The following is an 18,621-nucleotide window of genomic DNA, read 5'->3' as shown; positions in this document are numbered from 1 at the left end:
CCTGTATGCAGACCTGTGTTGGGGATTGGGATCACCTGAGGGAGGGGCTGTACCTGCAGGGAGACGATCAGGGGGAGAGGGGGAGAGAGCCAGAAACCTGCCAAAGGGTAGAAATGTTTATCTAAATATATTTGGAAAAATATAAAAGTTAAGTCCTTTGGATGGGGATTCTAAAAGAGTTTGAACACAATGCATCGTGTCCATCAATGCAGGTTTTAATTCAAATGTCCAAAACAAAAAAGCTGAACTACATTTAGCAGGAGAAGATATTTGGTATGTTTTGGACTGAGGCTATTTCCTGGAAGTGTGTAAATGTAATTTTTGTCATTGTTTTTGCATAATTAGTGAAAACATTTAGAGACACACACACACACACACACACACACACACACACACACACACACACACACGTTTACCTGCATTGTGTCTAAGTCCTACTCTTCCTCCCCCCCAGGACAAGCTGTGTCTCCCCCATCACATCCTGGAGGAGAAGGGCATGGTGAAGCTCGGGGTGATGGTGCATGCACTGCTGGAGGACACGTCCTGCAGACACCTGACGTGAAACACACACACACACACACACACACACACACACTCACACACACTCACAGGATGCACAGATGTTAAGGGAACTAAATCAGTCAGAAGATGCATTTACTGAATCCTGAGAGGGAACGTCTGACACGTAACGCCGCACAGATCCAAGTTACTCTCACCTTTAATGATGTGTTTCCATTTCTTCAGATAAACACGAGAGACCGAACGATTCACTAAAGGCAATCTCTTTCTTTTTTACCCAGCAGGAGGGATTCTTAGGGCCACTTTGAGGAGAGAATAAATGCTATAAAAAATACGTTTTACTTTTCTTTTCAGTGGAAAATGTCTAATATTATGAGAATAAAAAAGTGTTTTTGGGGAGTTAAAGGAAAGAATACTAAAGTTAAAGTCATACTTTTACAAGAAACTTTACAGCTTTATTTATTTGAAGAATATTTTGTGCATTTCTTTGCATTAAATTCATATTTATAGGATCAACTTTTTTCTTTATATTTTGACTTTATCGTCAAATTATTTCATATTTCTATAAAAATGAGATATTATGATTAAGCTGAATTGTAACTAAGTTGAAAAAGGTGTATTTATTATGATAAATTAGCTGTTTTTCATTTGGCTTTATTTATTTGATAAGTGTAAAAAATGAGGCTGTGTTTATTCTTGTAAAATTATGACTTTTTCTCATTAAATGTGAATTAGATTTGGGGGAGCTTCAACAACGTATTATTAATATTATGCAAACTCTTAAATAATTACACCAGTTCTATATTAACAGACTATTTGTGTTTCTGTAAAACCAATCTGTTCTAGTCTTAACGAGGATCTCTTAATCTTGATTTAATCATGAAGATATTTATAATACAAAGAAGAGAAAGTGTTCGAGTTCAAACACCAATATGCCAAAAATATTTTCTCTAATATATTTTAGGTATTTCTGTTTTCTAAAGTGTGACTGACTTCCTGTGGAGCTCCATGCATCAGACCAAGTCATTTTTATTTAATTAAACCCTCTCTCACGTCTCCTCATTTTTAGTGAAATTATTTCTGCAGTTTTTGTCTGTATGAGATTCAGTTTGCTAACGTGCCAAATGTCACAACCAGAAGCTCCTCAGTTCCGACTCTGCAGGATCAAACCCAGATTTATGGGTAAATATTAACCATCCTTCATAATGACACACTTAAAAATCACAGCTGTGTTTGAGGCTTTATTATTCAGGAAGAGGAGGCTTCAGGAGTAAAATGAACACCACAATGAGTCTTAAATAACCAGACTAGGGGAGAAAATATAGTCTTTGAATCCTGTTGCTAGGCACATCATGTTCTACTACGCTGCTTGGTTTTAAAGGGGCAGTACGTAATTGTTGGGTTTTATCATCCTCTGCTGACAGTCCCTGATTTATTTCCTGAGGATGCTTTTATTTTGAAATCTCTATAGGGCTGCATTCACTGATTTTGACCAGTAGGGGACAGTACAATAAGAAGTCTTATGAGGGCTATGTTATTTTATTGTAACATTTAAATGAACGGATCCAAAGCAGGGTAAGCGGAGTAATGATCCCAGGAAAAGAGATGTTAGTCACACATTTCCAAAGAAAAATATCTATATAAATGTGTACATTTATGAGGAGAATATATAAATATATACATATATATATATTCTCTGAGATTACATTTTTGAATATACAATAAAATAAGTACAATTCTCTCTCGTTATCTGAAGTTTGAAATTACAAATAATATAAAAATATTCTCTGAAATCAAATTTGTAAATTATGGGAAAAACTAAATATTATCTGTAATTATTCGGTCATAAATTCATGAAAATACAGGAAAAAAACTCTGATATTCTCAGATATTAACATTATAAATCCATGAGAAAAAACAACATTTATATTGCCTCAAATCACTTTTTTAATAAACAAAAAATAAATACAATTCCCTCAAATTTTTTGAAGTGAAAATAAATTGAGATGGAAAAATAGAATTTCTTCGAACATTTAAATAATATTTTAAAGTCATGAATTCGCAAGAAAAGACGTCAGGAAAAATACAGTTTTAACAAGAATACTAATAACTCATGGCTTTTATTCAAGGGCTAACCGTGACATATGACATACATCAATACTGTGGACAAAACCCACCAGCCTTTAGAAATATAATCCATAAACTGTGAATGATGGATTAAATGAGGAGGCTTTAAATCATCACACATTTACGTACCGCCCCTTTAAAAATACTCTATATCTGGGATCATGTTTGATTTAAATGCCATAAAACCCTTGTATTTCCACCTCTGAACCTGCCGGATTTTAAGAACGAGTGAATTTTATTTTCTATAAATACGATGCAGCTTGGTATCCAAAGCTTTATCTCCTTTAAGATTCAGCTGTAAATTAAATCAAAGGATAAATAAACTGGAGGATTTAACGGTTGCCAAAACAAACATTTGACTCTCTTTATTTAAATGTAAATATAATAAAGGACTTCCTGTCAGAGTATGTACTGTATATTTCACCAGAAAACACCTGAATTATCCACAATATCACGTATATTGATAACAGTAAATTATGCATTCTGACACTATGGGTAATAACACACGTACTGTTTCATATTTATCAGATATAAGACAATTAGTCAACTGTGTAAAATAGGAGGATAAATAACACGCTTTTTAAAAATATTTCTTACATTTCTCATTTTAAAATATTTTTTTGAGTCAATTTTATTTCCTGCTGAAATCAACTCTAGGATTTTAATTATTATAATTTATTACTGAAATTATGAGCTTTTCTTACACTGGTTAAATAATGTGTATTTGGCCAAATTTGAAAGGAGAAAAATGCTATTAAGAAAAAATCATTTCTTGTGGATAAAATATGTAAAGCTTTATTTGGAGTTGAAAAAATAGTTGTAATTGTAAAGAATCATTTACATTTAGTTTTGGTTTTATTATTAATTTAAGTCTTTTTCTTTTTTTTATAAAATGTTTGCGTATTTTATTTTGAAAAACAGCATCTTTATTCTCACAAATTACAAAATGAAATATGTTCTTTAAAAATTACAACTTTCTTTGGGACTGAAAAACAAACATTGTTGTATTAGTACACAGTCAAAACACAAAGAAATCTGGAATACAATGTCATTGAAAATGCTGATTTTGGCTCCATATTTTTGGGCACAGCATCACAGTTTTTTGGGAGACAGAATCTGCACTTTATTCAACTTTATTTATATCTTTGTTTTGGCAACTGATGAAATCTGAGATGAGTTTTGAAATGTGACGCTGGTGTGAATTAGCCTGCTGAGTTGCAGCTTCTCTTGTTTGTATATAAATCTTTCCTGTTTCACGGTTTTGTACTTTTCTGATGGGAGATTTATTTTTATGTGTACCTTTTGTACCTCTGTGTGGACCGGGCTGTGAACAGAACCTGCATGACGCCCCTGTACCTGCTGCTGCTGTGAATAATGTAAATAAAGCCGCTCACGCTGCCAGTCGACACGCCACGGAAACACGAGTCGCTTCTTTGTGGACAAATATTCATTAAATAAATAATTACACTCAAATCCATGTTCAAGTCTTTATCATATATTTTTCAACTGCTTTATTAGTTTTGGATACATTTTTTCAAGATATGTATATTGACCTTTTGGTGGTTTTTACATTTACTCAAATTTAACCACATTTTTATCCACCTTTATGAGCTGTGACTTATTTTACTACCCTCTGTTCTACACATACTACTCTATCACTCGTTTTCCAAAATGTGTTTCCGACATGACGTATGTTTTTTTCCGTTTATTTCTGGACATACTTTACCATGTGTATTTTATTCCTTAACATATTTTAACAGGCCATTTAATAGTTTTAAAAGATTAGTCACTAAACTTTGATGTTTAAGATTTTTACTTAAAATATTGCCTTTTATGATTTTATAGGTTTTAAATTGAAACTACTCACAAAACGTTATACTAAAACTTAAATGATTGTTGTTTTCAAAATGGTGTATATTTTTAATACAACAATCCATAGAATTTCTTTAAAGATTTTTTTACGACATACTTTTTTTTAATTTTAAAAAGGCAACACTACACTTTGACCTTTTATGCTTTTCTTTAAACTTACTATACCCTGACTTTGTTATGACCTTTGGTGGCTATCTAAGTGTGATGTTTCACAGATCAAACTTCAAACACAACAGCAAAAAGATTTTCTGAGGATTTTATTTTGAAAGGTCAGCTCTGCAAAATCCACTGTCTGGTCAAACCAAACACTTCCTGTGGCTCAGTTATCCCAAACTAACCTCAGTGCCGTTCAAACTTAAAGGCTTCAAAGTCTTCTGACTCTCTTCATTATGAACATGTGATGTACTGAATCCTGCAGGAAGTCCGGAGGGAGCTTCTTCCCTGTGGTGCGTTCAGGCGTTCAGGAACTTGGCGTGGTGTTTGATGTGATCGCTCATGAAGGAGTAGATGAAGAAGTAGCTGTGGTCGTATCCCTGCAGCACAAACAGTCTTTTAAAAACTACATTTAAGCATTTAATTAATCATCCATGAAAGGAAATCTTTTCCTCCTTGGATCTTTCCAACATGAGCAGAACCAGAGTATTTATCTTCATAGCTGTTTCTATAAATATATATTCTCCGACGCCCGTTTATTTCTATTTATTCTGCGAGATGTTCATAGTTTACAGTTGTTTATTTCTTATTTTTGATTTCTTTTCTACCATGTGGAAGGACTTATCTTAACCGTACGCCCGTCAACAGAAAATAAACGTACAAATATTCCGATAATGAGATGTTTTAGAGGAAACCAACAAAAGAAGTTTAAATACGAGTATAACTCTCCTGGTTCAGTAATCAGGACAACAGATGAATGGTTTTGTTAGAAAATATTGCATTCTTTGCATTTAAGCACAAAAGATCTAATTAAAGAGATGACACTTGGAGACGGGAAGCCAATAAACGATCAAATTGATACCTTTGGGAAAACTGGTTATTAATGAAATGCATTTTAAATTAAATTACTTTTGAGATGTCTGAGTCAGTTTAGATAAATCATGTTTGTTTCTCAAAACAAGGCAAACAGGGCAAATGCGAGTGTTGACATCAGTACATTGTAGTAAAATAGAAAGCAATAGGAAGTCTTACAGCCACCGAGTAGAAAAGGAACAACAGTTTACATGCTGTTATGGTTTTATAATCTCTAAACACAACGTTTTAAAATAAACAACGTGTTCTTTTATCCATACATCTAAACAGGAAATGAGGCACTCTGTCCGTGTGACACGAGGGAGGGCACCCTAACCAAGTGAGGAGTAGCTGTGAGAAAGTAAAGGATGACGGTTCTGAGTTTAAATGAACCCGTGTGTTGAGGTGAGAGACGTACGGGCTGCAGCCTGAAAACCACCGGGATCTTCTTCTCGGAGCAGACGGTGATCAGGTTGTCCGGCAGCAGCTGACTGGCTGACAGGAACTGATCGTCCCGCCCCTGATCGATCAGCACGTCCAGTGGGGGGCCGGAGTACGAGCTCGCCAACACCGTGGCATCGTAAGCCTGGAACACACACACAGGAAGCTGAGAAATCACACTCACAGCCCCCTGGTTTGGAACGGGGACTGAGCTGTGCAGCAATTGTTTCTTTCTGCGTGCCTTTTCGCCGTCTATGCAGCCGGTGTTTCTGCACAGCTGCAGATAAAAAGTGCCTCCTTTATTCAGATATTATATTAACAGTCAGATTAGATTACAGTGGTTGCTAGGTAGGATGGTTTGAGACTTCCAAACATTTACAAGAAGAGTGTAAAGTCAAAGATCTACCTGAACGGCAGCTAAGTCACTGTGTCTGTAGGCAGGGAAAATACTGCAGGCTCCAAGAAACTCAGCTCAAAGGAAGAACCTTCTTTAAAATAATTTAGTTTCATATATTTAGTTTGGCCCTTAATGTGTTTTCAGTGTGTCCTCAATGGTGTTCTGCTCAGAGCTCTCACCTCCCAGGTGTCTCGGTCCGATCCGAGGTATCCGGAGAAAGCCTTCTGACCCCACGGACACTGGAGCGGGTTACAGATCGGAGCGAACGCTGACACAGCCTGCAGGAAAACACACAGAGACATCAGAAGCTGATCTGATGCAAAACAACATCTCAGAGTCCTGCTGCATGAGGCAAGGATCAGGAGAGAAGGAGGCCTGCAGGGAACGTGGCATCCCATAATTCATATCACCATAAGGGACACAGACTTAAGACCCGGGTCAAACCAAGTCTCAGTCAGACTGTACCAAATCAATCTGAGGATCGTTACCCCTAAACTTTATGAAAAACAGCCTCAGAGCGATGGGCGGTACCTTATATTTCCCAGGGTTCTTCAGGGCACAGATCAGAGCTCCGTGTCCGCCCATCGAGTGACCGCTGACCGACATCCGGTTCGGGTCGGTGGGGAAGTTAGCGTTGATGAGTCTGGGGAGCTGAGAGAGAGGAAGGGGAGGGGTCACTAAGACACTGAGCAGGGAGGAGCAGGGGGAGCCTGTGGAGGAATCTTACGCACCTCCTCTGTGATGTAGGAGTACATCCTGTAGTTGATCTTCCAGGGATCCTCGGTTGCGTCCACGTAGAACCCAGCTCCGGTGCCGAAGTCCCAGCTCTCATCCTCGCCCTCGATGTTACAGCCGCCTGAAGAGAGAGGGGGGGGGCTTTCAAACACCTGAAGCACTTCTACGTCCTTTAGAGGTCTGGCGTACGAGGGCAGGCACAGGTGAGTTTAACCTCGGCTACAGGACACACTCTAATCTGTGACTGAATTGATGCATTGTGGGAAATGTAGGCACCATCTTTGGGTAAAAAAAAGAATGTGTGAATAAAAAAGATAAGATGAGACAGTGTAATATTAGAAACCAACTTTTAAAAAAGGGTTGAAAGGCTTTATTTTTGTGTTAGAAGATAATGTTTATGATAATCAAATGTCTCGTTCGTTTGGGTCATTTTCGTTCTTTACACTTAAGTTTCAGACAAAGAATACTGAAGTATGGGAGTCTAGTTAAAGTCAATCCTTTTTTTTAAAACTATAATGCAAAGTTTAAATACAATTGCAGAAGAGAGTGTGTGTGTGTGTGTGTGTGTGTGTGTGTGTGTGTGTGTGTGTGTGTGTGTGTGTGTGTGTGCGCGTGCGTGCGTGCGTGCAATCATACGTGGGCTGGTGTCCGGAGCAACGATGATGAGTCCGTGTTCTGCAGCAGGAACCTGACTTCCTGCTTTGGTGATGAAGTTCTGCTCTGTGCATGTCAGACCTGCAGAGGGACAGAGAACACACTCAAAATAAAACATGATATTTTATTTTGAGGATGAAACAAATCTTGTTGCTTCTCCTCGTTGAAGTTCTTTGCATCAGATTATTTAACCAAAATGAATTTGTTTTTAAGAACGCACAAATTCCTCGATCACCATGGAAAAACATACCCTATAAATGTGGGTAATCCGCCGCTGAAAATAGTCCCTAAAATGTGTCAAATTTATAAAATACAGGATAAATCCAGCCTTTCAAACAATATCAAACAATTCACTTATTTATCAGCTAAAGAGTGTTAAGGCTGTGTCCTCTCCACACATCTGAGATCTTTTATACAGGATTTTCTAACAAAACTAAATCTAGAATATAAACACGTCAGACCTGCAGAGATTAAACACACTAGTTATGATTTTTAGAGGATTAAATCTTCATGCAGGGAACTCATTTTGTCAGGAACATTTGCCTTAAATTACAAAAGTGAATTCAATGGAACTGGATTTTGATCAGATTTTCTGGTCCATTATTTTTGTAGAAACCATAAAACACTGAATTCATCTTCTAACTTTTTACAGTGTGTGTTTTAAATCCCGATTAGATCTTCTTTCTCTGTCCTGCGGACATGGAAACGCTTTGGAATATCAGACGTGAATCGATAACCTGCTCAGAGGAGTCCAGTCATTCATCACACACTCACCAGAGAGCCAGTACAGGACGGGACACTTGTCTGTCTCAGCTTTGGGAGGCAGGTAGACGGCGAACTTCATCTTACACTTGAGCTCCGTGCTGCACAGAGAGAAAACACACACACACACACACACACTTACATGTGTGCAGGTGTGTACCTTTTATCAAATTTAAACATTGAACTGGGATCTCACCTCTCATGTTCGAAGACTTTCTGGAAGCCACCAGCGCACTTGTTGGAGGACACCTGTGTGAGAGACATCCCTGACCTGCAGGAGGACAGGGACACAGTGAAAGAGTCTTTTATCAACATATTCAAACAGCACAATGAGTCTGATACAAACTACTGACACACACAGGGATTCATCTGCCTATAAACTAAAGCTTTGTCTTGGACTTTCAAAATAAAGCTACGTTTGGTGTTCAAACGGTGAGAAACAGAGTGTCAGGTAACACACACTCTGTTATCTCCGGAGGTGAGGCGATGCATCGTTCCAACAGAGAGCAGGCACATATGTGCATCACTGTCCTACTCTATGAGACAATGCATAATCCACCACATCTGATACTGATGAACAGGTTGGGTCGGCAGTAAATTGACTCGTTAGGGCAGATTTGACCGTGCATGAGGTCCTAACATTGCCTGTGTGAACCAGAGACAGTGTGCGTAATAGAGCTAATGTTGCATGGATGTAGGGGAGACTGGGGACAGTTCAAAAAGTCTTATTCCTCCAATTAGAAGCAAGCTTGAGGGATGTTCAGGTAGGGCCTTCTCCCTCCAGGAGCCAGCAGACACACTGTGCATGTGCTGCTGCATCTAAGAGGTTTCCTTAGAACAGTGAATCCCAAACTTGTTTTGCGGCGCACCCTCTTCTACGTCCCAACCGGGTTGACGCACCCCCCAAAAAACGCAACAAAAAATATATAGAAATAAAGCTTTGTTTTATCAACATGTAAAGACTCATGTTTAATCATGCGCAAATAACCAGAACACGCATGACGATAACAACATCAACAACGTTTCAATATAATGCAACAAACAAAACTGCAACGATCCACAACATTAAAGAGCATGGGCTCAGAAACAGAGACAATAAATACAAACAGGATCGATCATTTCCTGACTCCCGCTCATTTTCTTCTCTCGGACTCGTTCCTATTCTCTCCGTCTCTGTCGCCTCCAAATCCTCACTCTCTCTTGGTCCCTCTCCTCCTTCATGACTAACGACTTTGTCATGAGACGTTCCACTTGAGTTTCCCTGATTTCAGCCAGTGAATCATATTTGAAAGAATGAGTGAAACGAGTTGGCGCGCATATATCCTAGCCCACAGTGAAACGTAGAAGAAGACAGCGGCTGTCTTCTTCTACGTTTCTATCAAAAACTAATAAATTAAAGTTTTGTTATTTAAAATAAAAGGGATTACAAAGGAAATGTGTATTGTTCCTGTTTTGTATTGTAGCCTATGGAAAAGTCCCTCTTAAAAAACAACACTGTGTAATATTTTTACACCAGACCACCATTACATGTTTCATCTCGCGCACCCCCTGGTGGCAGCTCGCGCACGCACCGCACTTTGGGAATCCCTGGGGTAGAAAAATATGCTCATTGAGACAACATGCAACTGACTTTTCACATGTGTAATGTGAACTATCTGTCATATATATGTATATATAAATGGCATGGGTAATCAGCACACACATGTACATTTAATATACACATTTAGTCATGAATAAGAAATGCAAAACGGGTTGCAACTGTCTCCGCTACAGCACCATGCATGTGGACGCCTAACAGCTGCATGTAAAAACTGCATGTTGGTGACAATTAAAAACAACATCTGCAAATCAGTAACTTAGTTAGACGTTATTAGTCAAAATGCAATCGGCTCAACGTTCAAAACTGTACAGTTAAACCCTTAAAATGTGTTTTTTGAAAGACTACAAGCTGTGAAAACCGGTTGACAGTGTTAACTTGACAGTCAGATAGAAACACCTCTTTGAAATCGAAAAGCGTTTTGCAGAATGCATTATGGGTATGCCGAAAAATGCAAAACATTATTCCCCAATAAAAAAGTGCATTAATGAAGTCCTACACAATTCTTTTACTTAATAAATAAGCAAATGAATGTTGAATTGTGCATGTTTTGAGTGGAGTTTGGTGTACACAAGCACGGTTAGCTCGTTTTAAGTACCATAAGCAGCTATTAACGCTTATCAGCTCAAGGTTTAATCACTTAATAACTTGTGACAGAGCAAACAAACACATTAGAGGGATAACTATCCAATGCTTACCTTATAAAACCACCGTTTCTGGTTAAAACTTTGCAGAAATGGCTCACTAACTTCACTGCCGTTGCAGCGTCCACAGTCCAACGACGTAAGGGTGAACGCGGTGACGTCACGGGATCCTCCCCCTCCACGCTGTACGTCTGACGTAATGCGCGCGTTCAGACGCTAGATGACGGTGTTGTAAGTTAGGAAAAAAATACAGTTTAGTTTTTTATTTATTCATTAATGAGTTCATTTATTTATTAATTAAGGGTTGATTTATAATGTATGCATAGGATAATGTCACATGGTTGATACTTTAATACAAATTATACATATAATATTTAATATCCGTGACAAACCAGTAAGAATTAATTACACCTTTTATTATACATGTTAACAGATGTTGTCTTATCTGCAGCGGAAAGGTGACTACTCCCGCAGTTCGATTGAGCCATATCTCGGCATAGTTTATTTAATGGAGTACACTGGCAAGTGACACTAGAGCTGGACCAACAATGGCGCGACTCTAACGGTCTTATAGCATTTACTTACATTAACAGAATGATACACAGCAACACGAGTCATACCATATACATACATCTTATGTTGCACCTCAACAATACAAATCAAGTCCAAATCATATAATCATAATATATCAATAAATACATCAATTATTATTATAATAAAAGCATTTTAAATGAGTGACGCACTTTTGTGAAAGTACACACACAAAAATGCTTGGTTAAAATCTACCCAAATAGGGTTAACCCAGCATGTTGGGTTGACTTTTCTCACGCTAAGTTTTCGTCCAAAATAAATATATATAAATATAAAAATAAAGCGAAGGAACAGCAGACTGAGCGGCCGATGAAATGTCTGGCCTGGAGGACTTCCTGTTTGCGTCACCCGCCGGTCCGTAGCACTGTCGCCTAGCAACCTGGACAGCTGCAATTCACCTATCTACGGGGGGTAACGGCAGTGGTCATTTATTAGTCGGAAATAAAGGATTTTCAGGTATTCATCTTAAAAAATCTTTATGAATACCGGCACATTTTCTTTTCTTATAGTTGATAGAAAACATGTCCAGCTGTCTCTAAAGTGCTGGAGGATGGTGTGGCTACGCTGTGCTGTTTTAAACCTGTGTCACAATTGGATACCTGCAAACCAACTCTATAAGGGTACGAATACATTAACCAGAGGAGGGAGAAGTATCCAGGTCTCCTAGTTGAGGGGGCTACTGTAGGTGAAATTCCAGGTACTTGTACTTTCCTTGTGAATGTTCTTCTCATGCAGTTTGTCATCTCTACTCCATTCCAATTCAAAGGCAAATACTGTACTTTTCACTTGACTCCCTTCAGCGTTAGGGACTGATGAGATTTCTGCATAAAGAAACTGCTGTAATTCAACAGGATCTAAATCTGAACATTTGACTCCTTTTCATTTATCACGAATCATTTAGTTTGTGTTTGTACATTTATTTCAGAGTTTCCTGCATTGTTACTTCTACTTCAGTATGCTGATTAGGACTGCTGGTCCTTCAGTAACATGTTCTATGCAGGACTTGTTATACAGTATTTGTACAGCGTGGTATGAGTGCTTTTCTCAAGTCAAATATCTGACCACGTCTTTATGTCATTATTATTGTCATATACAGTGGGGCAAAAAAGTATTTAGTCAGCCACCAATTGTGCAAGTTCTCCCATTTAAAAAGATGAGAGAGGCCTGTAATTTTTATCTTAGGTATACCTCAACTATGAGAGACAAAATGAGAAAAAAAAATCCAGAAAATCACATTGTCTGATTTTTAATTAATTAATTTTCAGATTATTGTGGAAAATAAGTATTTGGTCAATAACAAAAGTTCATCTCAATACTTTGTTATATACCCTTTGTTGGCAATGACAGAGGTCAAACGTTTTCTGTAAGTCTTCACAAGGTTTTCACACACTGTTGCTGGTATTTTGGCCCATTCCTCCATGCAGATCTCCTCTAAAGCAGTGATGTGTTGGGGCTGTCGCTGGGCAACACGGACTTTCAACTCCCTCCAAAGATTTTCTATGGGGTTGAGATCTGGAGACTGGCTAGGCCACTCCAGGACCTTGAAATGCTTCTTACGAAGCCACTCCTTCGTTGCCCTGGCGGTGTGTTTGGGATCATTGTCATGCTGAAAGACCCAGCCACGCCTCATCTTCAGTGCCCTTGCTGATGGAAGGAGGTTTTCAATCAAAATCTCACGATACATGGCCCCATTCATTCTTTCCTTTACACGGATCAGTCGTCCTGGTCCCTTTGCAGAAAAACAGCCCCAAAGCATGATGTTTCCACCCCCATGCTTCACAGTAGGTATGGTGTTCTTTGGAGGCAACTCTGCATTCTTTCTCCTCCAAACACGACCAGTTGAGTTTTTACCAAAAAGTTCTATTTTGGTTTCATCTGACCATATGACATTCTCCCAATCCTCTTCTGGATCATCCAAATGCCCTCTAGCAAACTTCAGACGGGCCTGGACATGTACTGGCTTAAGCAGGGGGACACGTCTGGCACTGCAGGATTTAAGTCCCTGGCGGCGTAGTGTGTTACTGATGGTAGCCTCTGTTACTTTGGTCCCAGCTCTCTGCAGGTCCTTCACTAGGTCCCCCCGTGTGGTTCTGGGATTTTTGCTCACCGTTCTTGTGATCATTTTGACCCCACGGGGTGAGATCTTGCGTGGAGCCCCAGATGGAGGGAGATTAGCAGTGGTCTTGTACGTCTTCCATTTTCTAATAATTGCTCCCACAGTTGATTTCTTCACACCAAGCTGCTTACCTATTGCAGATTCAGTTTTCCCAGCCTGGTGCAGGTCTACAATGTTGTCTCTGGTCTCCTTTGACAGCTCTTTGGTCTTGGCCATAGTGGAGTTTGGAGTATGACTGTTTGAGGTTGTGGACAGGTGTCTTTTATACTGATAACGAGTTCAAAAAGGTGTCATTAATACAGGTAACGAGTGGAGGACAGAGGAGCCTCTTAAAGAAGAAGTTACAGGTCTGTGAGAGCCAGAAATCTTGCTTGTTTGTAGGTGACCAAATACTTATTTTACCGAGGAATTTACCAATTAATTCTTTAAAAATCCTACAATGTGATTTCCTGGATTTTGTTTTCTCATTCTGTCTCTCATAGTTGAAGTGTACCTATGATGAAAATTACAGGCCTCTCTCATCTTTTTAAATGGGAGAACTTGCACAATTGGTGGCTGACTAAATACTTTTTTGCCCCACTGTATGTACAGCACAGTGCAGCACACACACACACACACACACACACAATGTAACCTCTGCATTTCTCCCATCCTAGAAGTGTGATGGGGGGGGTTCGGTGCCTTTCTCAAGGGCACCTTGGCAGTGATGAGGAGGTGAACTGGCACCTCTCCAGTCCCACCGGGATGTTAACCCAAGGGGAACATTTGTACCAATGCGGTCGCTGCAGTGCAGGAAGTGGGACACAAGATCAGATCCTGAGTTTCAGGGATGAATGATTAAGAATAGATCACTAAACAAACCACTTTTCATTCTATTTATTGTCTTTCTTAAGGACTTTCTGGGCAACCAGTGCCTTTATGTAGGTGACAGCTTTGAAAGGGGGAGATAGAGGGGAATACACGTGGCAAATGGTCCCAGGCTGGATTCACTCAGATCCACCGCATGGGGACCAGGCCCCAGTACATGGGCCCACAACACACCACTTTCAATTGAGCCTTAAATTCACAAATGAGCATTTCTATATTAAGCATGGACACCAAAACATACACACGTGTATCTGGGTTATTGAACCCCCTGAATGTTTGAACTAATCATGATTTATCAACCAGGTCAGATGGAGAGCTGTCATCCTGCCTTCAAATCTTCTCAACTTAGCTGGTTCAGATTCTGAGGCCACGAGTTTATAGTTCATTCCGACAAAAACTCAAACATCAACTCAAGTTTCAGGCAGAACTTCATGTTGATGGTGGATGAACCAGAGCCAGGTCCTAATGGTGTGGAGAACTCTGCTTATTCTTGGGGGCTTATGTTAGCGTACTTAGCTCCGTGATTGGAGTCCATGTGCCGTCAGAACTCGTATTGTTTGCCCGCTGCCGGGAGAACGCCTCAGAGGCTTCGGTGTCACAAAACAAGGGGCATCGTGGGACACGTTATCTATTAGGCCAGTCATTTTAGTGATATACCCACCACAAATTGCAATAGTAATGAAACTTGGCATTTTTGCTTCTTTTGACCCATGTAATAACATAGTAAAAGTCAAGGAAAATCGAGGCATTGGAACACATTCATTTCGAGCAACCACTTTTTGAAAGTTATGCATGAAAATACGCTAATAGAAATGTTATTTCTTTCACATTTCTCAAAAGATGTCAAAAAAAATAAGTGTATGTTGCCTACCTAGAGGTTCTGTGATATATTTATCTCTAAGTTAGGATGTAGTTACCTTATTTTTGTCTTTCAATTGATCACAATGCATAAAAAATGCCTGTAACATGTAGGGGAGAGCGGGGTTGGTTGGCACACAGTTAATTTCCAGGCCTGTAGAGGGCACTGCCCAAAAAATGTAACATTAAAATAAATGATTGCCCTCTTGAACTGAACATATTAAGTTTATCAAAACATCTGAAGGTCACTATCTGTTGAGGTGAGGACAACTTTTCAATTTTGCAGTGTCAAAACAAAAAACATGCCCCTCCCACTAATACATTACAGAACTGTATTACAAAGAGATATAGAACATTCATTTCAGTTGATAGAGATAGGAATCAGCTATATTTTTATATGAAATTTGAAAGTCAGTGGTGAGTGATGCTAGCTGGCTAACATCATTTTAGTAGAGAGGTGTGTCCTAATGTGGGTGGGGTTGGTTGGCACACTGATTTTGGGGTTGGTTGGCACATGTTAAGCCATTGGGTGCAATTGTATTAACTTATTTGGTTAAAATTAATATGATCTAGTTTGTTTAGAGGTCTATGGGAATAGCCGGCCAGGGGAAGTTTGGCTTCAGTGTCGCTCATACACGTACACACACTCACACACATCACACACACTATACAAACTGTTATTTGGTTAAAAATGGAAAGTGTTGTGTTGAATGTTTATGTTTTCTGGTTCTTGTATGAAGCCCCCCTCTCCCCTAAGGGTAAATACATTGAGATAATTAACGTTTAATAGCCTTTTGGTTTTTTTTCAGTTCAACCAGTAGCATGGACGATTGCGTTTTCTGCAGCAAGTCTCTCGGCAATGGTGAACAAACCACGAAATTAGGTGCCAAGGGGTGTGATGGAATAAGCAAGGCAAATGATTTACGGCAGGCTGATATAAGTGTTGCACCTGGACAAGTTGTACACACCAAATGCAGGAAGGACTTCTGCTCCCAACTGTCTATTGAGCGAGACAACAGAAAACAGAGATATGACTGTACTGGTGGTTCCAGCGGCACTGTGTGTGCGCGTCGATCTGCCAGTCCTGCGTTTCACTACAGTGAACACTGTTTGTTCTGTGGAACACCAGACAAGTACCAGGGCAGAGAAAAAACACATAAACTTATACCAGTCCGAACAATGGACTTCCAGAGGAAGGTTACAGAGAGCTGTGTTGAACGCAATGATGCATGGTCAGAGACAGTAAAGGCTCGAGTAGAATTCGCCCAGGACTTGCATGCCGCTGACGCAGTCTATCACAATATATGTAGCATAAACCTCAGAACTGGGAAGCAGATTCCTCGCCAGTTCCTTACAGTGCCAAGCAAGCGACCTACGTATGGAAGACCGGTAGATGTCACACGGAATGATGCATTCATAAAAGTTGCAGAGTACCTCAAAGCCAATGACGAGGAACAGACAACGATACTGGATCTCATAGAGAAAATGGGGGAATTTCTTGCTGGAACTGATTGCACACCTTATGGATTCACCTACATGAAGGAATGTATCCAAAAGCACTTTGGTCATGATATCACCATCGCTGAAATAAATGGCAAAGAGAATGTTGTGACCTTTCACCACAGGGCCTCTGCGATCATTCAGGAATTCTATCAAAGGCCAAAGGAGACATCATCTGAAGCTGAGAAGATGAGACTGATTAAGACGGCAGCAAAACTGATCAAAAGTGATGTCAAATCCGTTGAACAGTCGATAGATATGTACCCATGTTCAACTGAAATGACCTCAACAGAAGAAGCCATGTCGTTCCTACCTGAATCAATAAAACTCCTTCTTCAAACACTCTTTGTGGGCCAAGATGCTGATAGGAAAGTTGGTTCTCTACGCCAAGCAATCATGCAGGCAATTCGTCCCCGAGTGCTGCTGGCACCCCTACAGATAGGACTGGGTGTACAGATGCACCATCATTTTGCATCAAAGTTCTTGATCGACACGCTCCATGCCCACGGATATTGCAGTTCTTATCGTGAGATACAAAGGTATGAACGGAGTGCAGCAGTTGCACTAGGGACAGACATACCAAACTACCGGCCAGAGCAGGTCATCCAATATATGGCGGACAATGTTGATCACAACATCCGTACAATAGATGGCCTCAACACATTCCACGGGATGGGAATGATTGCGTCTGTCACTCCAGGTACCCGGACATCAACAAGAGTGCCACGTCAAGACTGTACTCAATTGGCAAATCAGCAGCTTTGAAGAAGCTGAACTCCAGTGCGTATTTCTCCGAGCTTTTGGCAACGTTCAACACTCCTGGAGCGTCGAAAGAGGATGTCATGACAGCTGGAGAGAATGCCCTGGTGTGCTTGTATAATGGCCAGCCCGGGGAAACACTGGACATGCTGAGGCTTCAACGCTTCTGCCAGAAGGTTTCAACAAGCACTGTCAGAGTTGAGCCTCGTACCCTGCCCCCTACATCAGCATCTGCAAAGCAACATTGCCTACGGGTGTATGTTCAGGTTCAGCAGTGGCAAGGAGTTGGCATGGATGCCAATGGTTGGGGATGGGCTATCCGTGACGAGAGAATGGTTCCCGTTATGACTGAGATGAAGCCTGCTCCAGATTACCTGCTAGATGCCATCCACTGTGGCTGCAAAGCAGACTGCAGCACCCGACGATGCAGCTGTCGCAAGTACAGCCTGGAATGCTCTTCCGCCTGCAGTGAATGCAAAGGACTTCACTGTTCTAATGTGACCTTGCCAGAACCAGAAAGTGATCCAGAAGAAGATTAATAATTTGTCGATGCGGTCTGGTACATGGAGATGTTCATTCAATTCATTCATTCAGATATCGTTTTTTGTTTTTCAGGATTTTTCTTGTAATAAAAGAATGCTGAAATGATTACTGCTCTACTTCTTTTCATTGAATTTTCATATCTTCAAGAGATAATTACAGGAAATATCAAGGTTCATGTTTCCAGAGACATATTCAAGCAATGGGGCAGGAGAACATGAACACCAACAGAAATGTCCTACCCTACCCCCCAAAATGCATTACACTTTGAAGCTGGCATGTGGTTAAAATACATTATAACTCCATTGAAGCAATGTTTATATACTAAGATATGAACCTGTTCAGATAAAGCCATCACATTGCAGGCCTCAGGGACATAAAATTGCAAGATCTGATTAGGATTTATCAAGAAAACAGTTGTTAAAAACAGTTGTCTAAAATATACACTGAAAATTGTATGCAGATTTTCTCTTAAAACCTTCTCTTAAGGATTGCAAAATTTGGGAATGTTCCAATGCTCCGATTTTCCTTGACTTTTAGTATGTCATTCTCCACTACATTTGACATTGAAAAATGTCTGTTTCATTACTATTGCAATTTGTGGTGGGTTTGACCCAAAAATGGCATAGAATGACTG

At 39.9% G+C, this 18,621-nt stretch overlaps 2 protein-coding genes across 3 annotated transcripts in view; one reads left to right on the top strand and one right to left on the bottom strand.

Moving 5' to 3' along the window:
• The window catches only part of lrch1 (leucine-rich repeats and calponin homology (CH) domain containing 1), a 57,722-nt gene extending 53,603 nt beyond the window's left edge, over nt 1-4,119 (top strand). For both annotated transcript variants that reach the window (XM_063888466.1, XM_063888468.1), the window contains one exon: nt 455-4,119. In XM_063888466.1, coding sequence (XP_063744536.1) covers nt 455-562 — 108 coding nt within the window. In that variant the 3' untranslated portion in view covers nt 563-4,119. The remainder of the gene's footprint in view (nt 1-454) is intronic.
• Nucleotides 4,120-4,760: 641 nt separating this feature from the next.
• On the bottom strand, nt 4,761-10,971 carry esd (esterase D/formylglutathione hydrolase). Its single transcript, XM_063888470.1, has 9 exons — nt 10,808-10,971; nt 8,709-8,783; nt 8,525-8,613; nt 7,733-7,831; nt 7,093-7,217; nt 6,893-7,012; nt 6,541-6,639; nt 5,942-6,109; nt 4,761-5,051 (listed from the first exon to the last, which is right to left on the bottom strand). Exons 2-9 carry the CDS (start codon nt 8,774-8,776, stop codon nt 4,971-4,973), a joined length of 849 nt encoding a protein of 282 aa, XP_063744540.1. The 5' UTR covers nt 8,777-8,783; nt 10,808-10,971; the 3' UTR covers nt 4,761-4,970.
• Nucleotides 10,972-18,621: the final 7,650 nt, after the last annotated feature.

Source organism: Eleginops maclovinus, chromosome 7 (assembly GCF_036324505.1).
Source record: "Eleginops maclovinus isolate JMC-PN-2008 ecotype Puerto Natales chromosome 7, JC_Emac_rtc_rv5, whole genome shotgun sequence".
Lineage (NCBI taxonomy): Eukaryota > Metazoa > Chordata > Actinopteri > Perciformes > Eleginopidae > Eleginops > Eleginops maclovinus.
Note: the sequence above shows the minus strand (reverse complement) of the source record. Positions and strands in the feature narration are given on the sequence as shown.